The sequence below is a fragment of the Balaenoptera musculus genome, chromosome 2 (genome assembly GCF_009873245.2).
Source record: "Balaenoptera musculus isolate JJ_BM4_2016_0621 chromosome 2, mBalMus1.pri.v3, whole genome shotgun sequence".
Taxonomy (NCBI): domain Eukaryota; kingdom Metazoa; phylum Chordata; class Mammalia; order Artiodactyla; family Balaenopteridae; genus Balaenoptera; species Balaenoptera musculus.
In genome coordinates, this window is record NC_045786.1 from 148,951,569 (window position 1) to 148,970,094 (window position 18,526).

The following is an 18,526-nucleotide window of genomic DNA, read 5'->3' on the forward strand; positions in this document are numbered from 1 at the left end:
AGGAAAGTCAGTGAACAAACAGCAGCAGCAGTAACAAATCCTGGGGAAAGAGGAGAATCTCATTTCTAGAGTTGACATTATATTTAAAATGTCCAGTTTCAATAAAAAAATATGAGACATGCAAAGAAAGAGGAAAGCAGGGCCCATACATAGTTAGAAAACTGTTCCTGAGGAAGCCCAGAGGTTGGACGTAACAGAAAAAGATAGTAGCTCAGCTATTATAAGTATATTCAAGAACTAAAGGAAACCAGTGTGTACAGAATGAAAGAAAAGTAGAGAATGGTGTCTCACCAAATAGAGAATATCAAGAAAGACAAATCAAAAAGAACCAAATATAAATTCTAGAGTTGAAAATACAATAACTGAAATGAAAAACTCACTAGAAGGTTCAGCACTAGATTTGAGCTGGCAGAAAAAAGAATCAGTTAACTTGAAGACAGGTCAAATGCAATTATCCTGTCTGGGGAACAGAAAGAAAAAAGAAAGAAGAAAAATGAGCAGATCCTCATAGACCTGTGGGAAACCATCAAGCATACCAACACATGCCTAACAGGAGTCCCAGAAGAAGAGGAGAGAGAAACAGGGTGGAAGTAAATTGCCATTAAATTGAGACGGTGCTAAACTAGAAAAACAGTTCACTTCTGTGCCTCTGGAAGCATTTGACTCGGTTGTGTATAGATAGAATTTATTAACATTTTTCTCAAAGGCCTGAGGTGATCCCAGTGAGGAGTTAAACTAATCTGGTTGTTTGTACACATTTCGTTATAGTCAGAGAACCACAAGCCTTATTTTTGTGGTAGAGAGTTAGACTTGGTGACAGGGATCTTTGCCAACAAGGAAATGATTCTTAGGCTGAATCACAGATTTGGGAAAACATGTTATTGAGCCTTTACTCTGTGTCAGGCACCATGTGAAGTGCTTTATATGCATTATCTCATTTAATCTTCAAAAGAAACCCATGAACTAGGTGTTCAACTGCTCCATTTTATACCTGAAAAAACTGAGGCTCTGATTGAGCTCCTTGTCCGTAATTAGACAGCTAGCAAGCAACAGAGCTTAGATATAAACTTCTGTCTGTCTGAGATCAAAGCCTATCTTCCTAACCACCGCACCATTTCGCCTTCCCGTGCAGAAAGGAGCCTCTTGGAGACAGAGCCAGGGGTCTGTTTTCAGCCTCACTCGACTGAGTAGCCACTGGGTCTATCTAGCAGGGGTGGTAGTGGTGTATGTCCTTCCTCAGATTCAGTCCTCAGACCAATGGCCTTTCTTCTGAGATGAGGGTCTGGAGTTCTGGGGTTTAGAAGCAGGACCTATACCTACACTGACCAGCCATCTTTGGGACTTGGGGATGGTGAGGTTTCATCCGTAGTGCGTGTCTCTAAGGGTTACAGGTCATGTAAAGGCAGTGATTGGCACTCAGTCCACCTAAGAATCCCTGCTTTCTTCTCCCACTATATCTTTGCTCCAGATTAAAAATGCACACACAACCAAAAAAACCCTCTATAAATTCAACTAAATCCTTTGAGACCTCCCAGAATTCCTCCCACCTTCCATGCAGTTTCAGGTTGAGCTTTGAAGAGGGAAACGGTTCACAGTTTATATATACACACATATAACCATGTAGTGCATATGTACATTATATAGTACGTATGATGTTCCTACTTTCCTCTGAATTATAAACACTTAAGAGCATGTAGTTGGGAATCAAGCAGTTGATAGTGTTTCATGGAGGTATTTGCTGGATCTGGGTGGACATGTTTTGGAGTAAGAGCCTTGACTGGGGGACCAGTGAGTTCAGAGTTGGTACATAAGGAATATAAGGTCTAAGTTTTAGTGTCAGCTCTGCTAATTACTGAGTGTACCACCTTCACCCATCCTGTGCCCATCGTGTGTCTGTCTAAGAACCACCCCTCAGAAAAGAGTAATAACATTTGCTTCCCATTGGAGTTCCCTGGATGGAAATGAAAGCTTTTAAAGTAATTGTGAATCAAAACACTGTGTGCAGCCACAATGCTGTTGTGTTGGTAAACTTGCCCATTTCCTACAGTCTTTTTGTTTTTTTGAATGAACTAGATTTCCACACGTAGGGAGTAGCTCTCGTGCAGCTGGTGGGATGTCCAGTATTGTACTGGTAGTGACTTTCCAAGTGCTTCTCCAAGCTGCTGAGTCAGCTGCCCCGAGCTAAGGTGCGGTGATACAGTAAAGGCTTTGGAGGAATTCCAGTGCCGCTGCCTTTTCCCCATGGGCTTCTGGCCACACTCTTAGAGGTAGGTTTCAGACATAAATTAAGGGCCATCCGGCTAAGTTGGAATTTCAGATCCACAACAAATTCTTTTTTAGTATAAACATGTCCCACCACTATTTGAAGCATTCTTATGCTGAAATTCAAGTTTAATTGGGTGTGCTGTTTGTTTTTGTTTTTTTCCTAAATCTAGCAGCCCAATTTAGAGGGAAGGAGGTGCAGAGGCTGGGTTTGTGCTTGATGTTGCTGAAATATCACAGGAATGAGAAACTACCGCTGCCTCTAGCGAAATACCCTCCCTATTCTAACATGGCACCGCAGGAAGACACAGGGCTGGAAGCAGATTCTCCGTGGGTCCACCAGAGCCTGGGGCTGGGCAGGTCCTGTGGTGAGCGTCAGCCTCGGGGCGTGGGGTGGGGTGAAGTAAGAACCTTTCTTTGGCTCCTCCTCGTATCTCCAGGCCTTGCTTTCACATGGCTTCCCTAACGTCTTTGCATTGATGACTAACGCCTGCCCATGGTAAACAGATTGGTGAAAGGCTCCTCTTCTGGAGAGTGGCCTCCAAGGGATTACTCTTCCCTGTCATCCCCCAGCCTTGCCTCCAGCTATGCTTCTGAAGAATCTGTGCAGTGTTGGGCATCTGAATTCAGAGCCTCAACATGTGTCCTGAGGACACCTTTCCTTGGGGCTCTCAAGGGCTTTACACTGCCCGACCTGGGCAGGGGCTTTGTGCCCCCTCAAGATGCTGGCTTCAGGGTGGGTATAAGATCCTTCTGGGATTCCCTGGAGCTTTGCTGAGGTCAGGCTGGCCCTTTAAAAAGAGGGTTTCCTACAAGTTCAGAAAGGACAAAAGGGAAATGAACACAGAGTAACCAGAACCCAGAGATGGGATCTGGGATCAGTGTTTCCCACGCTGGCCTGATGATAGAGTCCCCTGGGGTGCTGGGTGGCGTGTGCCTCGATTCCTGCCTCTCTTCTGGAAAGTCAAATTCAGATAATCTGGTCCGGGCCTGGGAATCTGCTTTTCACAAGCATTCCTGGAGATTCTGGTTTGCAGCAGGGTTGAGAACCTCTAAAGTAGGTGTGCTATGGGTGATTCTCTTGAAGCCCCTTCCCATCCCAGCTGCCTCCATGTTAACCCCAGTCTCTGACGGCCTGGACCTGGTCTGTGATCTTCCTATGCCCAAGGCCATTTATCCCCAAGTTTAAGAAATGCCAAGGGTTTTTGTTGTGTTGTTGTTAAAATGCGGATTCCTAGCCCCAATCCAGGGGAATCAGATTTAGTTGGTCCAGGGTGCAGCCCAGGAATCTGCATTTTTAGACCCTGAGGCTTTCTAATGCCACTGGTTTCTAAATGCCACCACCCTTTGAAAGAAATTAGTCTTGACACAGGAGAGAAACTCAGAGTGATGACAAGTCAGTCCCTTCTGCCTTCCTAAAGCTCACCCCCTCGGTGACCTGCACTTCTCCCAGGTGGCTGATACCAGGGGTGACCAGGCCTTTCAGGGGCCATCACATTTCCTCACCTGGCAGGCTTACCTTGTTGGGGATGATCATACCCGAATATAACACAGTCACCTGCATTCCTGTAAGAGGTACTTATGCACAGGGCAGAGCACACATTTCATTCCTGCCCTTCAGTGTGGACACCGGACCCTTTGGTTTGGGCAGTGGAGAGGACTTGTGCCGTTTAACTGTGTCTGGCAACCTTTGGCAATATGGGAGGGACATCTAGATTCAAGAGTGATTCAGAATTTCTAATTCCTTTAACGTTGGACTGTAGAAAGAATTGGAAAGAATGGTAGCCTTCCAGGGTGAACCCCTGCTCCCCTCCACATCCTCCCTACCTTAGCCCTGATTCCATCTCCTGTCTGGCTGGGAGCAGGGGATGGTTACTAGTAAACCAAACTAGTCTAGCAGAGCCAGTAGGTCTCAAACTTTGAGCCTTATCAGAATTACCTGGAGGGCTCGTTCAAACACAGATTGCCTGAGGAACCCCACTCCCATTGTCTACAGCAGGAGGTCTGGGTGGGGTCAGGATTTGCATTTCTAACAAGCTGCCGGGGATGCTGATCTGGAAGTGATTTCTCTAAACCTTTAAGCCTCACGAAGCTGCTCAGCCTCTATAGCCTGGGTTAGCCTGATCAGGACTGTTTCTCCACATTTTTCAGGGTCAGGAAAGTGCTGGTGTTTGAAGTGGGGTTTTTTTCTCCCAGTCCTCCTGGATTTCACAGTTTCCTGAGGATTCTGCCCTCCTCGTTCATTCCAGGTGGGCACAAGCTGAGCTTGACCTCGTGCATGCCCAGGCCCCTGGCCCTGTTAGGCTGAGGGGCAGGAAGGGGACTAAGTTCATCCTCCTCCCTGCACGCTTCTCCCCGACACCCGTCCGCATTTCAGGAATGTGTCTCCTTGTGGGCTCTCTTGACCCAGGAATGGAGTTTCCGAGTGGCTGGGTGTGTGGTATGAAGGTGAGGCGGGTATACTTGTTGGGTGAGAAGTTGCCGAGAGTCTCAGAGTCCTCCTGACCGTGAGTGTGGTAGTTGCAGTCACATTTGGTGACACCTCTGGGTTTGCCGACTGACTGTGGCCCTGTGCCCCTCAGGAGGTGGCACTGAGCTCAACCTTGTTGCATCCCTGAGGTGACCTGGCTGGGAGAGGCTGGGGCACGAAATTGCCAGTAACCTGAGCTGGGGAAATCATTGAGGATCAGTTCTGTAAGGTTATGAAATCAAAGGTTTAAGATGGAGGACCTGGAGTCCATACAGTCTGGGTTTGAATCGAACCCTGCCTCTTACTACCCGTGTGATGGTGGGAAGGGCAAACCAAACTCCCTTCCCCATTTTGCAGGAGAATTTGACCTTCACTTAACTTTGTATCTCATTCTTCAGGGAACCTGACAAAGGGAGTAAGTCAACGGCATCTAGGCAACACATTGCTTCTGATAAGAATGACCTATTGTGATATAAATGACTGCAAGTGAGCTGGGCGATCTTCTTACCCCTGTTGGGAAGCCATTCTTTGTGCTTCTCTTTCCACTGGCCTGTCCTTTACGGAGATCCTGGTAGCTATGCCTGTGGATGAGTCACAAGCAATAGTGGCTCCTGGGAAGGGTTAAGCCAGGGTGGGTGCCATACCACCTTTCTCTGTGCTGAGCTGTCACCTCGGGGGCAAAAGAGAATAGCTTCTGAATGGCTGTATGGACTGGGGTTCTGTGGACTGGCTCCAGTGAAGAGGAGCTCCCGAGGCTGCCCTGTCTATGAACTGTGTCCTCTCTTATATGCTGCTAAGTGGACCTAATGCCAGGTGTGCCAGTGGTAGTTGTGTGAGCCTCAAAATTAGTTAAAATTAAAAAGACTCCTGGTGGGCCTTCCAGCGTGACCTCTGTATTTGTTTTTAAAATCTGTGTGCATTTTTCTTACCTACAAAATGGGAATGAGAATATTAGCTACTTTCTAGGATTGTTATGAGGATTATAAGTTGTTTAGAAAAGTGCCTAGTATATAAGTGTATGCTACTGCCATCACCACCACCATCACCACCACCATCACCATCATCACCACTGTCACCATTACCACCAGCACCATCACCACCATCATCATCACCATCATTATGAAGGGAGGGCAGAAGGCCCTTCTCCTTTGGATCAGTTTCAGTCTCATCTTAGTTACTAAGTCACTGTATGGCTTTTGACAAATAACCTCATCTTCTAAGGACAGATTCTTACAGTATATGCTAGGTGCCCCATTTATTTCTTGGATGAATCAATAAATTAGGAGAGTCAACTAAATGCTCTTTAGGGTCCTTTATGGTTTTGAATATAAGATTTTGTGTGATGTTGAATCTGAGAAAAAAGTTGGAGGGATGTGGAAAGAGGTGAGAATCTACCTGCAGAGGGAGTGTTGTCAGGGGTCAGAGGTCTGGAGCATTCTGGTGAGGGGACAGGTCATCAGGAAGAGGTGGAAGGGGTCCAGTACTTCTGCTGGCCCCTTAGGTCAGGCCAGTGCTTAAGAGGAATGTAGATGGCTCTGACTTGGGAGTAATACTTTCTGGAGCCTGTGTTTCCAGGACAGGGATAAAGGGATGAGAGGGCAGTGGTGTGTGGCTAAGAAGAGGTTCAAATGGTTAGTTTTGGTTGTTTTGGAGTATTTCTTCTTGAAACACTACCTCCAGTGGCAACAAGGATGAGGAGTTCTTTTTTTTTTTTTTTAATTTTTCTAGATTATACTCCATTTAAAGTCATTAGAGAGTGCTTGGGTTTTTTTTTTTTTTTTTTTTTTTAAGATAGTAGTCATCTTCATCTTTTCTTTTTAAATTTTATTTATTTATTTTTGGCTGTGTTGGGTCTTTCGTTTCCGTGCGAGGGCTTTCTCTAGTTGTGGCAAGCGAGGGCCACTCTTCATCGTGGTGCACAGGCCTCTCACTATCGTGGCCTCTCTTGTTGCGGAGCACAGGCTCCAGACGCGCAGGCTCAGTAGTTGTAGCTCACGGGCCCAGTTGCTCCGCGGCATGTGGGATCTTCCCAGACCAGGGCTCGAACCCGTGTCCCCTGCATTGGCAGGTGGATTCTCAACCACTGCACCACCAGGGAAGCCCAAGGATGAGGATTTCTGGCCTCCCTCACCACTGTGGGGAGAAGCCCGCGATGGCTCCAACAGGAGAATGACCCTAATGCTGTGTTTCTCCCTCCCTCCTTCAGGTCTGAATGCTGGTGCTTTTTATGCCTTGTCCACTCTGCTGAATCGCATGGTGATCTTGCACTACCCGGTAAGGGTGTTCCCTAAGCTTGCTGGGCCCTGAGAGAAGGAGGTTTCTGGTCTGTCTGGGCAGGAGCTGGGGTGGCAGCGTGGTATGGTGTGTGCTTCTGAGATTTGGAGGGAGGCGGCCCTGGGTCTCAGCCCCAGCTCCGGTGGTCCTTAGCTGTGTAATAAGCTGGTTAGTGCCTTGAGCTCTCATTCTCTTTTCTGTAAAGGAAGCCTAATTACTTACTGAAAGATTGATTTTAGGATTAGAAAGTAAATAATAAGGTTTATATATGTAAAGCGCATAGCATGGTGCCTGGCAACACAGTAGGTAAACATATATACACATAGAATCACATATGAAACAAACTTAGCTGTGAAATATGGGCAAGATTTAATTTTAAAGTCTTATTTGCTCAGCAGAAAGCATGTTTTAAATGTTTCCAGAACCAGCGAGGGCTGGATACTGGGAATGGGACACTGAGTATCCTGGAGTCGGGATCCCGGGTCCAGCCCTCTTCTGAAAGGTTGAGGGTCTCACGCTTGTGGGAGGGGTGAGCCACCGTGGCTGAGCGTTCCAGGGTTGGAGGTTGACAGGTCTGAGTTCACATCCTGCCTCTGCTCTTACTAAAGGCCTCATGACCTTGGGCTAGTAGGTTAATTTCACTGTGCCTCAGTGTCTTCATCTGTAAAATGGAGAATATTGATTAACCTTCTGGTGGGGAATTAGGAGAATTAAATGAGATGATGCTATAAAATCCTGGCTTTGAATAAACGCTCAAAAATATATAATTATTATCTTCCTATCTCTTCAAAAGTGATAACTGAAAAAAACCTAAGTATGGAATGTTTGGATATACATAATTCAGTTTTTCCATCTGTGAAATGGGAATAATGATAAAGGTTTGCTATAAGGTTTACATTTAAAGAAATCCATCTAAAAGTGGTTTCTAAGGACAGAATTTGGTTCACCCCAGCATCCAGTATAATGCACACACATCCAGGGTTATATTATGTTGGGAGGAGCAATTATTCTAGGATTCTCTCTCCACTGGCAGCTTCTTACAGGCCATCTTGTCCTGATACTTTCTGAGAATCGGCTCTAATGAAGCCGGAGTTACTTGCCTTTGCCCCTTTGCCCTCTGCTGACTGTGCACTGTCAGATATCTTGTCCCATCACTGAGCAGTCACTGGGGCTGTGGTTTCCCCAGGGCGAAGAAGTGAATGCTGGAAGAATCGGCCTGACCATCGTCATTTCAGGAATGCTTGGGGCTATGATCTCAGGTATCTGGCTGGATAGGACCAAAACCTACAAGTAAGTGACTCTTCCTCTTGGACTGAATCGGGGACCCCTGTCTTGAAATGACATATTCATTAGCAACACGGCTCCAAAGATGTGGGTGTGGCAGCTGGGGGTCTGAGTGGTCAAGTGGGGAGTTCAAATGTATCTTCTCTGAGCCTCAGTTTCCCCATTTATAAAATGAGGGAAGCAATGCCTGCCCTGTGGGGATCGTAGGAAGGTTAGAGATAGGGGACATGAGGCCTGTCAGAGTTCCATCCCCCAAGTAGCTTGTGGAAGGAGCAGAGGAAGGAGAAAATAAATGTGGAAAAGCATCAACAGTTGGACAGTTCGTGGAAACTCCACAGAATGGGGACGAGGAGGTGGTTCCCCTGCCCTGTTCCCATAGCTCCCCCGTGGAGCCCATGGGGTTAACCAAGGTGCTCTGTGCTTCCAACAATTTACAGTGTGTTATTTTGCAATTGCTTCCACTTCATTGGTAAGTATTACGACATGCTTTAGTCCTGATTGCCCAGTGCATTTCTAATAGCCACGAAGATTTTAGTGGATGTCAGGCTAATCCAGGACGCTTACTAAAAATACAGATTCCTGGGCCCCACCCTCATGGATGCCAATTCAGTAGGGGAATCTGCATTTATAAAAATCAACCCGGATGCCTCAGTTCAGTAGCCAGCCTTGGGGAAAATGCTCTGGAAACAGAGGCCCAACTTGTGTCTTTCCTGTGCTCCGCATGCACTGGGCACTCAATTAATGCTGGCCAGTAGGGCAGCTGCCAGGCCAGAGTTGTCCTGCTCTGGGGCAGATCAACATTCTGGGCTGCTTTGTCAAGGCCTCCAAAGTTCCCAGTGTCTGGAGGCAACAGACAGTGGCAGACCTGTTCTCTGCCACACAGATCTGCTTGTGAGGCTCTGGTCAGACCAGGGCTCTCTCTGTCTGCTTTTGTCAAAGGCCAACCCTGGGGATGTGGCTGCCTGGCTTGACACGACGAGGAGCCCAGCTGGGCTTAATTACTGCTGGTGGAGCTGGGCTGCCGCCTCGTCTTTGCCATATGTCAGTTGTTTGCTTTGGGCAGTGAGGACTGGCCACTCCCGAACCAGGGCACAGCAGCGTCCCCTTTTCTGGGCTTGCTGTGTGGCAAGAGAAGGGAGGGATTGGAATGTTGCCTGGGCGGGGATGTGGGCAGCCAGATGATTCAGGTGAACTAGAAAATATGGTGAAAATACAGGGAAAGGTCTGGGGAGGACACTGCAGAATCCTGCTGCCACCAGCTCCTAGTGTCACTTGATGTCTGCATCCTGCAGTCAGCATGGGACAGTCTTCTCCCTGCTCTACTACTTAGGCAGAGAAAGGGTGAGAGAGCTCTGTCATCTGGTCATTTTGGTGCCAGTTCCCTTTTCCCTGAGCCTCCCAGATTTGTCCTGTTTGGTTTGGAGGCTGGAAATTGGATGGTCAGGTCCCTTTATCTCTGGCTGAGACTACAGTTTTGTAGACAGGCTAGTGGTTTAAGAAGAAGCTATATGGAAACAAATATGGGAAAGATGAGCTTGTGGGGTCAGTGAGGGAGATGGGTGTCCTTGGAGTTGGGTTCTGCAGAGGGGGAGGGACTGGATGTGGGGAGCAGGGGGAGGAGGGATGAAGCTCCTCTGCCCTCAGCAGCTGCTTTGAGGACCCAGGAGGGAAGGGCATCCTTCAGAGGCTGTTGGTCTTTTCCAAAGATGCAGCCCCATCCTGTGTTAGTATTCCTGTGTGTGGGAGTAGAGGGAGCACAGGTTTCAAATCCAACCTCTGGGTTCGAATCTTAGCTGTGCACTTCCTGGGCAGGTGACTTTGGACAAGTAACTTGACTGGTCTGAGCTCAGTTTCCTCATCTGTCATATTAGGAAGAGTCATACATCTCTTTTTTTCCTACCAGTTTTATTGAGATATAATTGACATACAGCATTGTATAAGTTTGAGGTATACAGCATGATGATTTGATTTACATACATCATGAAATGATTGTCGCGATAAGTTTAGTGAACATCCATCATCATATATAGATACAAAATTAAAGAAATAGAAAAAAATTTCATGATGAGGACCCTTAGGATTTACTCTCAACAACTTGTGTGTATAACATACAGCAGTGTTCATTATATTTATCGTATTGTACATTACATCCCTAGTACTTACTTACAACTGGAAGTTTGTACATTTTGACTGCTTTCTTCCAATTCTCCCTCCCCCTACCCCATCCCCACCTCTGGTAACCACAAATCTGGTCTCTTTTTCTATGAGTTTGCATGCTTGTTTGTGTTTGAAGTATTATTGACCTACTACACTATGTTAGTTCCTATACACAACATAGTGATTTGATGTTTCTATACATTTCAAAATGATCCCCAAGATAAATCTAATTTGGATCTGTCACCATACAAAGAGATTACATAGTTATTGACTGTATTCCCCACACCATACATTTCATTCCTTTGACTCATTTATTTTCTAACTGAAAGTTTGTACCTCTTAATCTCTCTCACCTGTTTCTTTCCTCTCCCCCATTCCTTCCCCTCTGACAACCATCTGTTTGTTCTCTGTTTCTGTTTTGTTTGTTCATTTGTTTTGCTTTTTAGATTCCACATATAAATGATATTATATAGTATTTGTCTTTCTCTGTCTAAATTGTTTCACTTAGCGTAATATCATCTAGGTCCATACATGTCGTTGCAAATGGCAAGATTTCATTCTTTTTTATGGCTGAAATATATGTATATGTACCACATCTTCTTTATCCATTTGTCTGTTGATGGGCACTTAGGTTGCTTCCATATCTTGGCTATTGTACATAATGCTACAGTGAATATAGGGGTAGTACATATATCTTTTTGAATTAGTGTTTTCATTTTCTTGGGATAAATGCTCAGGGGTGAAATTGCTGGATCATCTGGGTGTTCTATTTTAAAATTTTTCTGAGGAATCGCCGTACTGTTTTCCATAGTGGCTGCACCAATTTATATTCCCACCAGCAGTTCACGAGGGTTCCCTTTTTCATGTACTTGTTGGCCATCTGTATGTCTTCTTTGGGAAAATGTCAATTCAGATCCTCTGCCCCCTTTTTAATTGGGTTGTTTGTTTTTTGATGTTGAGTTGTATTAGTTCTTTGTATATCTTGGATATTAACCCCTTATCAGATATGTCTTCTCCCATTCAATAGCTGGCCTTTTAATTTTGTTGATAGTTTCCTTTGCTGTGCAAAAGCTTTTTAGTTTGAAGTAGTCCCATTTGTTTGTTTTTTGCTTCTCTTTCCCTTGCCTGAGGAGATATATCAAAAAAAATTACTAAGACTGATGTCAAACACTATACTGCCTATATTTTCTTCTAGAATTTTTGTGGTTTCAGGTCTTAAATTTAAGTCTAATCCATTTTGACTTTATTTTTCTGCATGGTGTGAGAGAGTAGTTGAGTTTGATTCTTTTGTGTATAGCCGTCCAGTTTTCCCAACACCATTTATTGAAGAGTCTGTCTTTTCCTCATTGTATGTTCTTGCCTCCTTTGTCATAGGTTAATTGCTCACATAAATGTGCGTTCATTTTTGAATCGCTATTCAGTTCCATTGATCTGTGTGTCTGTTTTTTGCCAGTACCATACCGTTTTGATTACTATAGCTTTGTAGTATAGTTTGAAATCTGGGCAAACTGATACTTCTAGTTTTGTTCTACTTCCTCAAGATTGTTTTGGCTATTTGGGGTCTTTTGTATTTACATACAAATTTTAGAATTATTTGTTCTAATTCTGTGAAAAATTTCATTAGTGTTTTGATAGGAATTGCATTGAATCTGCTGATTGCCTTGGATTAGGTTGTTTATTTGAGATTTTTTTTTTGTTTCCTGAGACAGGCTTGTGTCACTATAAACTTGCTTCTTAGAACTGCTTTTCCTGTGTCCCATATATTTTATTATTTATTTAATTAATTAATTTATTTTTTTGACTTGAAATATTCTTTATTTTGTAAACATCTGTGTTTAAAATAGATGAACCCTGCTCACAATTCATATCCTGGACCCAAGACACAGCACACAAAGTTCACAGGGAGATGGTGGGGCTCAGGAGCAGGTGGAGTGCCTGGGGCTGTGCCGAGTCTCAAGACAACAGGTGCAAAGGTGGTGAGGAGTCAACAGGCAGGCACACCTGCTCAACAGTCTAAGGCCAGGTCCCAGGCTACCTCCGGGACTGGAGAAGTTTAGGGGTGAGAGGCTGACTCTGGTACCTCATGAGCATAGCTGCACCCTAAAATCCCAACCCCTCTCCTGCCCCATACCTCTCCCCAGCTGTGGCCCTTATGGATGGGGCTTCTCAGGCCATAGAATCCTAACCCCAAGTTTTCCCTTCCAGAACCCCTAGGGTACAGTAAAAATATAGTCCCTCTTCCCTGAGGGGGCTAGGAGAGAAAGGCAATGGTGCTCGGCCAGATCTTCAGGGAAAGCAGTGACACTGACCACAGGTTGGAGCCAATGGCCAGTATAACTTCCCCTCCCTCGAGTCCCTGGCTGAGGGCACACTGAGATTTGGCACTGCTGACCTCCCCACCCCAGAGTGATGCTGCAATTTCTAACACCTGAGGAGTTAGTCCTCAAGGAAACATCCTCAGCTGTGGTCATGACTTCGTCCTAAAGAGTCAGCTCTTTACATTTCTCATTAGCCGACAATTTATAACTGTTCCTGCCTTCCTTTTCCTTCCACTACGATAACTCATCCCCCATTCCTTCATCCTGAGCTACCCTCTCCTGCTCTCTCCTGATTTGATAAGAGTCAGAAGGAAAGGTTTGGTGATTTCATCCCCCAACCTTTTTTTCAGAAGAGTAAGGAAGTGGGGCTCTTAATTCTTCACATGTGTGTGTCCTGGATTTTAGTCTTTAATTAGTGAATGTTCGATGCCCAGTTTTGTTTTCACTCCAGTGCCAGCCATGCAATGCAGCTTAAGACTGATCCTCCTCCCTAGGCTTCTCCCATCTTGGGAAGGTGGGGAGGAACGCTACTAGGGCTGGTAACTGACTTGTTCCCTCCTTAAAGGGTCTCCTGCAAACTACTCTTGGACCATATGGGGTTAAAGAAACTGCTTCCTGAAACAAAGGGCCCTGGAGGAGGGAGTCCGCTTCCCTCCACCTGTAGCCACAGTGCAGTTGGCAAACCCTCAAGCCTCTGAGTCAGGAGCTAGAGGAACAAGATGAGCACTTGGTCTTGAAGGCTGAAGGGAATAGCACCAAGCATTCCTACCCAGGGCTTGCCTGCTTTTTGCCCATGAGCTCCCTGCCCTTCTCCCACAAACTTTGGGTCTCGGGAAAGCTTTGAGAGCTGAAGGCTGGGCTCGGTGAAAGACCACCAGCATGGTTCTGTCACCTCTCACCTGCCAGGGTGGTGGGGAGATGCCCATCTTACATAAGAAATGGAAGATTGCTTTGGCTATTCGGGGTCTTTTGTGTTTCCATACAAATTGTGAAATTTTTTGTTCTAGTTCTGTGAAAAATGCCAGTGGTAATTTGGTAGGGATTGCATTGAATCTGTAGATTGCTTTGGGTAGTATAGTCATTTTCACAGTGTTGATTCTTCCAATCCAAGAACGTGGTATATCTCTCCATCTGTTTGTATCATCTTTAATTTCTTTCATCAGTGTCTTACAGTTTTCTGCATACAGGTCTTTTGTCTCCTTAGGTAGGTTTATTCCTAGGTATTTTATTCTTTTTGTTGCAATGGTAAGTGGGAGTGTTTCCTTAATTTCTCTTTCAGATTTTTCATCATTAGTGTATAGGAATGCAAGAGACTTCTGTGCATTAATTTTGTATCCTGCTACTTTACCAAATTCATTGATTAGCTCTAGTAGAACTACCGTATGACACAGCAATCCCACTACTGGGCATATACCCTGAGAAAACCATAATTCAAAAAGAGTCATGTACCACTATGTTCATTGCAGCTCTATTTACAATAGCCAGGACATGGAAGCAACCTAAGTGTCCATTGACAGATGAATGGATAAAGAAGATGTGGCACATATATACAACGGAATATTACTCAGCCATAAAAAGAAACAAAACTGAGTTGTTTGTAGTGAGGTGGATGGACCTAGAGTCTGTCATACAGAGTGAAGTAAGTCAGAAAGAAAAAAACAAATACCGTATGCTAACACATATATATGGAATCTAAAAAAAAAAAAAAAAAAAGGTCATGAAGAACCTAGAGGCAGGACGGGAATAAAGACATAAAGACACAGACCTACTAGAGAATGGACTTGAGGACACGGGGAAGGGGAAGGGGAAGCTGGGACAAAGTGAGAGAATGGCATGGACATATATACACTACCAAATGTAAAACCGATAGCTAGTGGGAAGCAGCTGCATAGCACAGGGAGATCAGCTCAGTGCTTTGTGACAACCTAGAGGTGTAGGAAGGAGGGAGACACAAGAGGGAAGAGATATGAGGATATATGTATATGTATAGCTGATTCACTTTGTTATAAAGCAGAAACTAACACACCATTGTAAAGCAATTATACTCCAATAAAGATGTTAAAAAAAAAAAAAAGAAAATGAAATGGAAGATGGGGCCCAGGAATTCCTGCTGCTGCTGAATTCCCCTCTGCTTTGCAAACTGCTGTCCCGGCTCTTAACCTGATATATAGGAGCTGGCTCTTCATTTCCAAACACTCCCCTTCCTGGAGTGTGTGGTTGGCCCCAGGGCTCTCCTTGCCCTGCAGTGCCCTCAGGCCTTGGTCCACATCTTTAAATTCGGGGGCAGGGAGAAATAGTGTACACGCTGCAGGGCAGGTAGAGAATGAAGGTTACTTCTTATCCCTGCCACCCCTCATTATTTTTTTTTCTTCTCTGAAGCTCAGTTCCCTCAAGAGGCAGGAGGGCAGGCAGCCAAGTGCAGTGGAAGCTGGGGATGGGGGTGGGGAGAGGTGTAGGACAGCCCCAGGCGTGGGGACCACCAGTTTGGGCTTTCCTTCCTCTCTTGCCGTTCCTCTTTCCTCGGTCACTGGGGAGGCAGGCCCATGGCACAAGAGGGGGCGGTGGGGAGGAGAGGACGGGAAGAATTTCCCACAAAGCGGGGTGGGGCTTCTCCCGGAGCAGAGCAGGGAACGTGCCCCTGAGCCTGAGTCCATTCCCTCGTCCCGGCAAAGAGGGAGGCATTGAAAGGTGCTGTACCAGCAGCCACACGGGACACGTGGAGGGGGGGAGGGCTTTGATAGGAACACAGCTGAGGGGAAGGGACAGAAAGAGAGGTGTGAAGAAGCGAGGAGAAGCGGAGAGGAGACCAGATGCACTGAGAGAGAAGGAACCTACAGTGGCTTTGACTCCGGACTGGGCCATCTTCTGGGACCTCGGGGTAGTGAGGCGGTGCTCGTAGCACATCAGGGGCTCGAGGCAGGCCTGTGGCTGGGGAAACAGGCTGGAGGGGGCCATCCCGGGGGGGAGGGCGGGGGAAGGGGGGCGAGGCTGCTCCTCGGAGCCAGGCAGGGGGAGGAGCAGCGGCCGAGATTCCACAGGGTCACCCGAAGGAGAAGAGAAGCAGGGCAAAGCCCAGGCTCCCTGTGTGCCCGCAGCCCTCCTGCGGGGAGAGGGGACTGTGCGGGGCGGGGGGTGCTCCACGCAAGATACTCAGCACCAGCAGGTTTTCGAAGAGTTCTCCGGGCCCTCGGGTTTGCCCTCATCCTCCTCCAGCTCCGCCAAGGCCAACTCATCGTTGGCGCGTGTCCGCAGACCTTCCAGCTCCTTCCTGTGGGCCTGCAGCACCAGCTCCGTCAGGCGCGTGAAGGACTCTTTAATGTTGAGGCTGGTGCAGGCACTTGCTTCATAGAAGTCCATGCCATACTCTTCAGCCAGGTGCTGCCCTTGCTCTCTTCCCACCTGCCGTTTCTGCTCTTCATCAGCCTTATTCCCTGTAAGGATCTTCTGGACACCTTCTGGTGCATTCTCATCCACATCACTGACCCACTTCATGATGTGCTGGTAAGAGCGCTCACTGCTAATGTCGCAGACTAAAAATATTCCCTGGGCCCGTCGATAGTACTGCTTTGTGATGGTCTGCTATCTCTCCTGCCCCACTGTGTCCCAAATCTGTATCCGCACTTTGATGCCACCTACCTCTATGGTCTTCATCTTAAAGTCAACACCGATGGTGGAGATGTGCGAGAAGTGGAACTCGTTGTCGGTGAAGCCGCACGGCAGGCAGGTCTTGCCTACCCCAGAGTCCCCAAGTCCCCGATCAGCAGCAGCTGGAACAGCGCATCGTACTGCTTCGCCGTGGCTGGGCCGGAGGGGCCGGGGGCTGTGGGCCGGCGGGCGGGAGGGCGGGCGGCGGGCTCGTCCTGGCTCGGCCGGGGCCATCGCGGCGCGCGCCCCACCCTCCTCCTCGAGAATGGCGCCGGCGGCGAGAAGGAAGCGGGGCCGGCTCGCACCGCCTCGCCGCCGCTCGCTCGGTGCCAGGAATATATTTTATATTGTGTTTTTTGTTAGTTTATCTCCAGGTGTTTTTAAAATTTCTTCTTTGATTTCTTCGGTGACCTGATGGTTGTTTAGTAGATAACTGTTTAGCCTCCGCGTGTTTGTGTTTTTGGCACTTTTTGTAGTTGACTTCTGATCTCATAGTTTTGTGATTAGAAGAGATGCTTGATATGATTTCAGTTTTCTTAAATTAGTTGTACTTTTCTTGCATGGCTTTTGCAAGGGTTGAATGAAATAATAAATGCATGTAAAGCACTTAGCAGAATCCCTGGCATCCAGTAAATGCAGTGTTAGTTTCACATAACCACAGTACACACCTGCTGGCAACCCCTCTGTGTTTCTGGCTTCAGCAGAGATGAGTGAAGGCTTTGAGCTTTCATAGTCTGAGTTCCCACGTTCGTGGCCAGAGCGCAGAAAGATGTGCAGAGTCCCTGCCCTCAGTCAGTAGGACAGAGAGGGATGCAGGTCCCAGTGCAGGAGTCAGGGCCACAGCAGAGTCCTGAGTGGGCAACATGGGGGGAGAGGTGTGGGGAAGGGCACAAGCAGGGTGAGCCAGAAACAGAAACCAGCAGGTTGCTGAGGGTCCTTCTGAGGGACCAACAAGGGGAAATGCAACTGGGAGTGGGCGGAGCTTTCTCCCCTCGGCTTTGGAGTCAAGGACTTAGTTCAGGGCTGGAGAATGTTCTCTCTTAGTTGCCACTGTCAGGAGCAGAGTAGTTCAGATTCATCAGGAAAAACGGTGCTGGACGTGTGCAGGTGGCAACAGGAAGAACTCAAGGATGACAGAGACTCTCACAGCCAGGGCTCTGCCCAGCATTGTCCTGGGGTCTGGGGGCAAAGCAGACAAGCAGAATGGGCTTCTGGGGTCGTCTGCATGCCACTGCCGCCTGACCACAGCTGTTGTGTGTCCCATTTGTTTTTTCAGTGGGGGAGGAGGAGAGGAAAGGGTTATGCCTTCTTGCTTGTGGGTAGGACGTGACAAGTCCAGGTACAGCGTGATCTTGTTGAGAGGGTTTTGCAGGAGAACACACGTGCCGCAAGATGACTTCATACTGTCCTGGTCTTACCCTTTGTAGCTCTGAACACAGTGTGATCATTGGTCCAATGTCCATCAACCTCATGGACAGAAAATTCTATGAGAGCAAATAGCTCAAAGAAGTGGGCTTGGCATGCAGTAGGTGCCCAGTAGATAGAAGGTGGGACGGAGGGAGAGAGAGAGGAAGGAAGGAGGGAGGGAAGGAAGGAAGGAATGGAAGGAAGGGAGGGAGAGAGGGAGGGAAAGATCCTGTTAAAGTCCGCAGTATATGACTCAACTTCGTTGCCTCTGCTTGTAGGGAGACAACTTTGGTGGTCTACATCATGGCTCTGGTGGGCATGGTGGTTTACACGTTGACCTTGAACCTGGGACACCTGTGGGTAGTGTTCATCACGGCTGGTGCAATGGGGTAAGTTTCACCTCTAACCTGCTTAACTGGAAAGCTCCACCCATGGTTCCTGAGCTGCCAACATCCTAGGAAGCAATAGGTATCCCTCTGCTGCCTTCTCACTGACGTCCTGAAATGTGGAAATGGTGGCCAGAGGTCAGGTTCACTTGTAACACTTCGAAAGGCCACCTGGGGCTTCCAGGCCCATCCATGCTGTTGGGATGGACTGTGTCCTTCACAGATCTCTGGGAGGCTAGGAAATGTATGGAGTCTTTATTAGTTCTGCCTGGGACAACATGGCCTCAGAGAAAGTACACAGGGCTGGGAATCAGAAAGTGTGG

General features: G+C 47.1%; 1 protein-coding gene and 1 pseudogene across 2 annotated transcripts in view; one reads left to right on the plus strand and one right to left on the minus strand.

The window, feature by feature from the left end:
- The window catches only part of FLVCR2 (FLVCR heme transporter 2), a 67,009-nt gene that overhangs the window by 39,332 nt on the left and 9,151 nt on the right, over positions 1-18,526 (plus strand). For both annotated transcript variants that reach the window (XM_036842343.1, XM_036842344.1), the window contains exons 4-6: positions 6,939-7,006; positions 8,193-8,296; positions 18,096-18,206. In XM_036842343.1, the coding sequence (XP_036698238.1) occupies positions 6,939-7,006; positions 8,193-8,296; positions 18,096-18,206 (283 nt within the window). The remainder of the gene's footprint in view (positions 1-6,938; positions 7,007-8,192; positions 8,297-18,095; positions 18,207-18,526) is intronic.
- On the minus strand, positions 15,759-16,644 carry LOC118891170 (annotated as a pseudogene).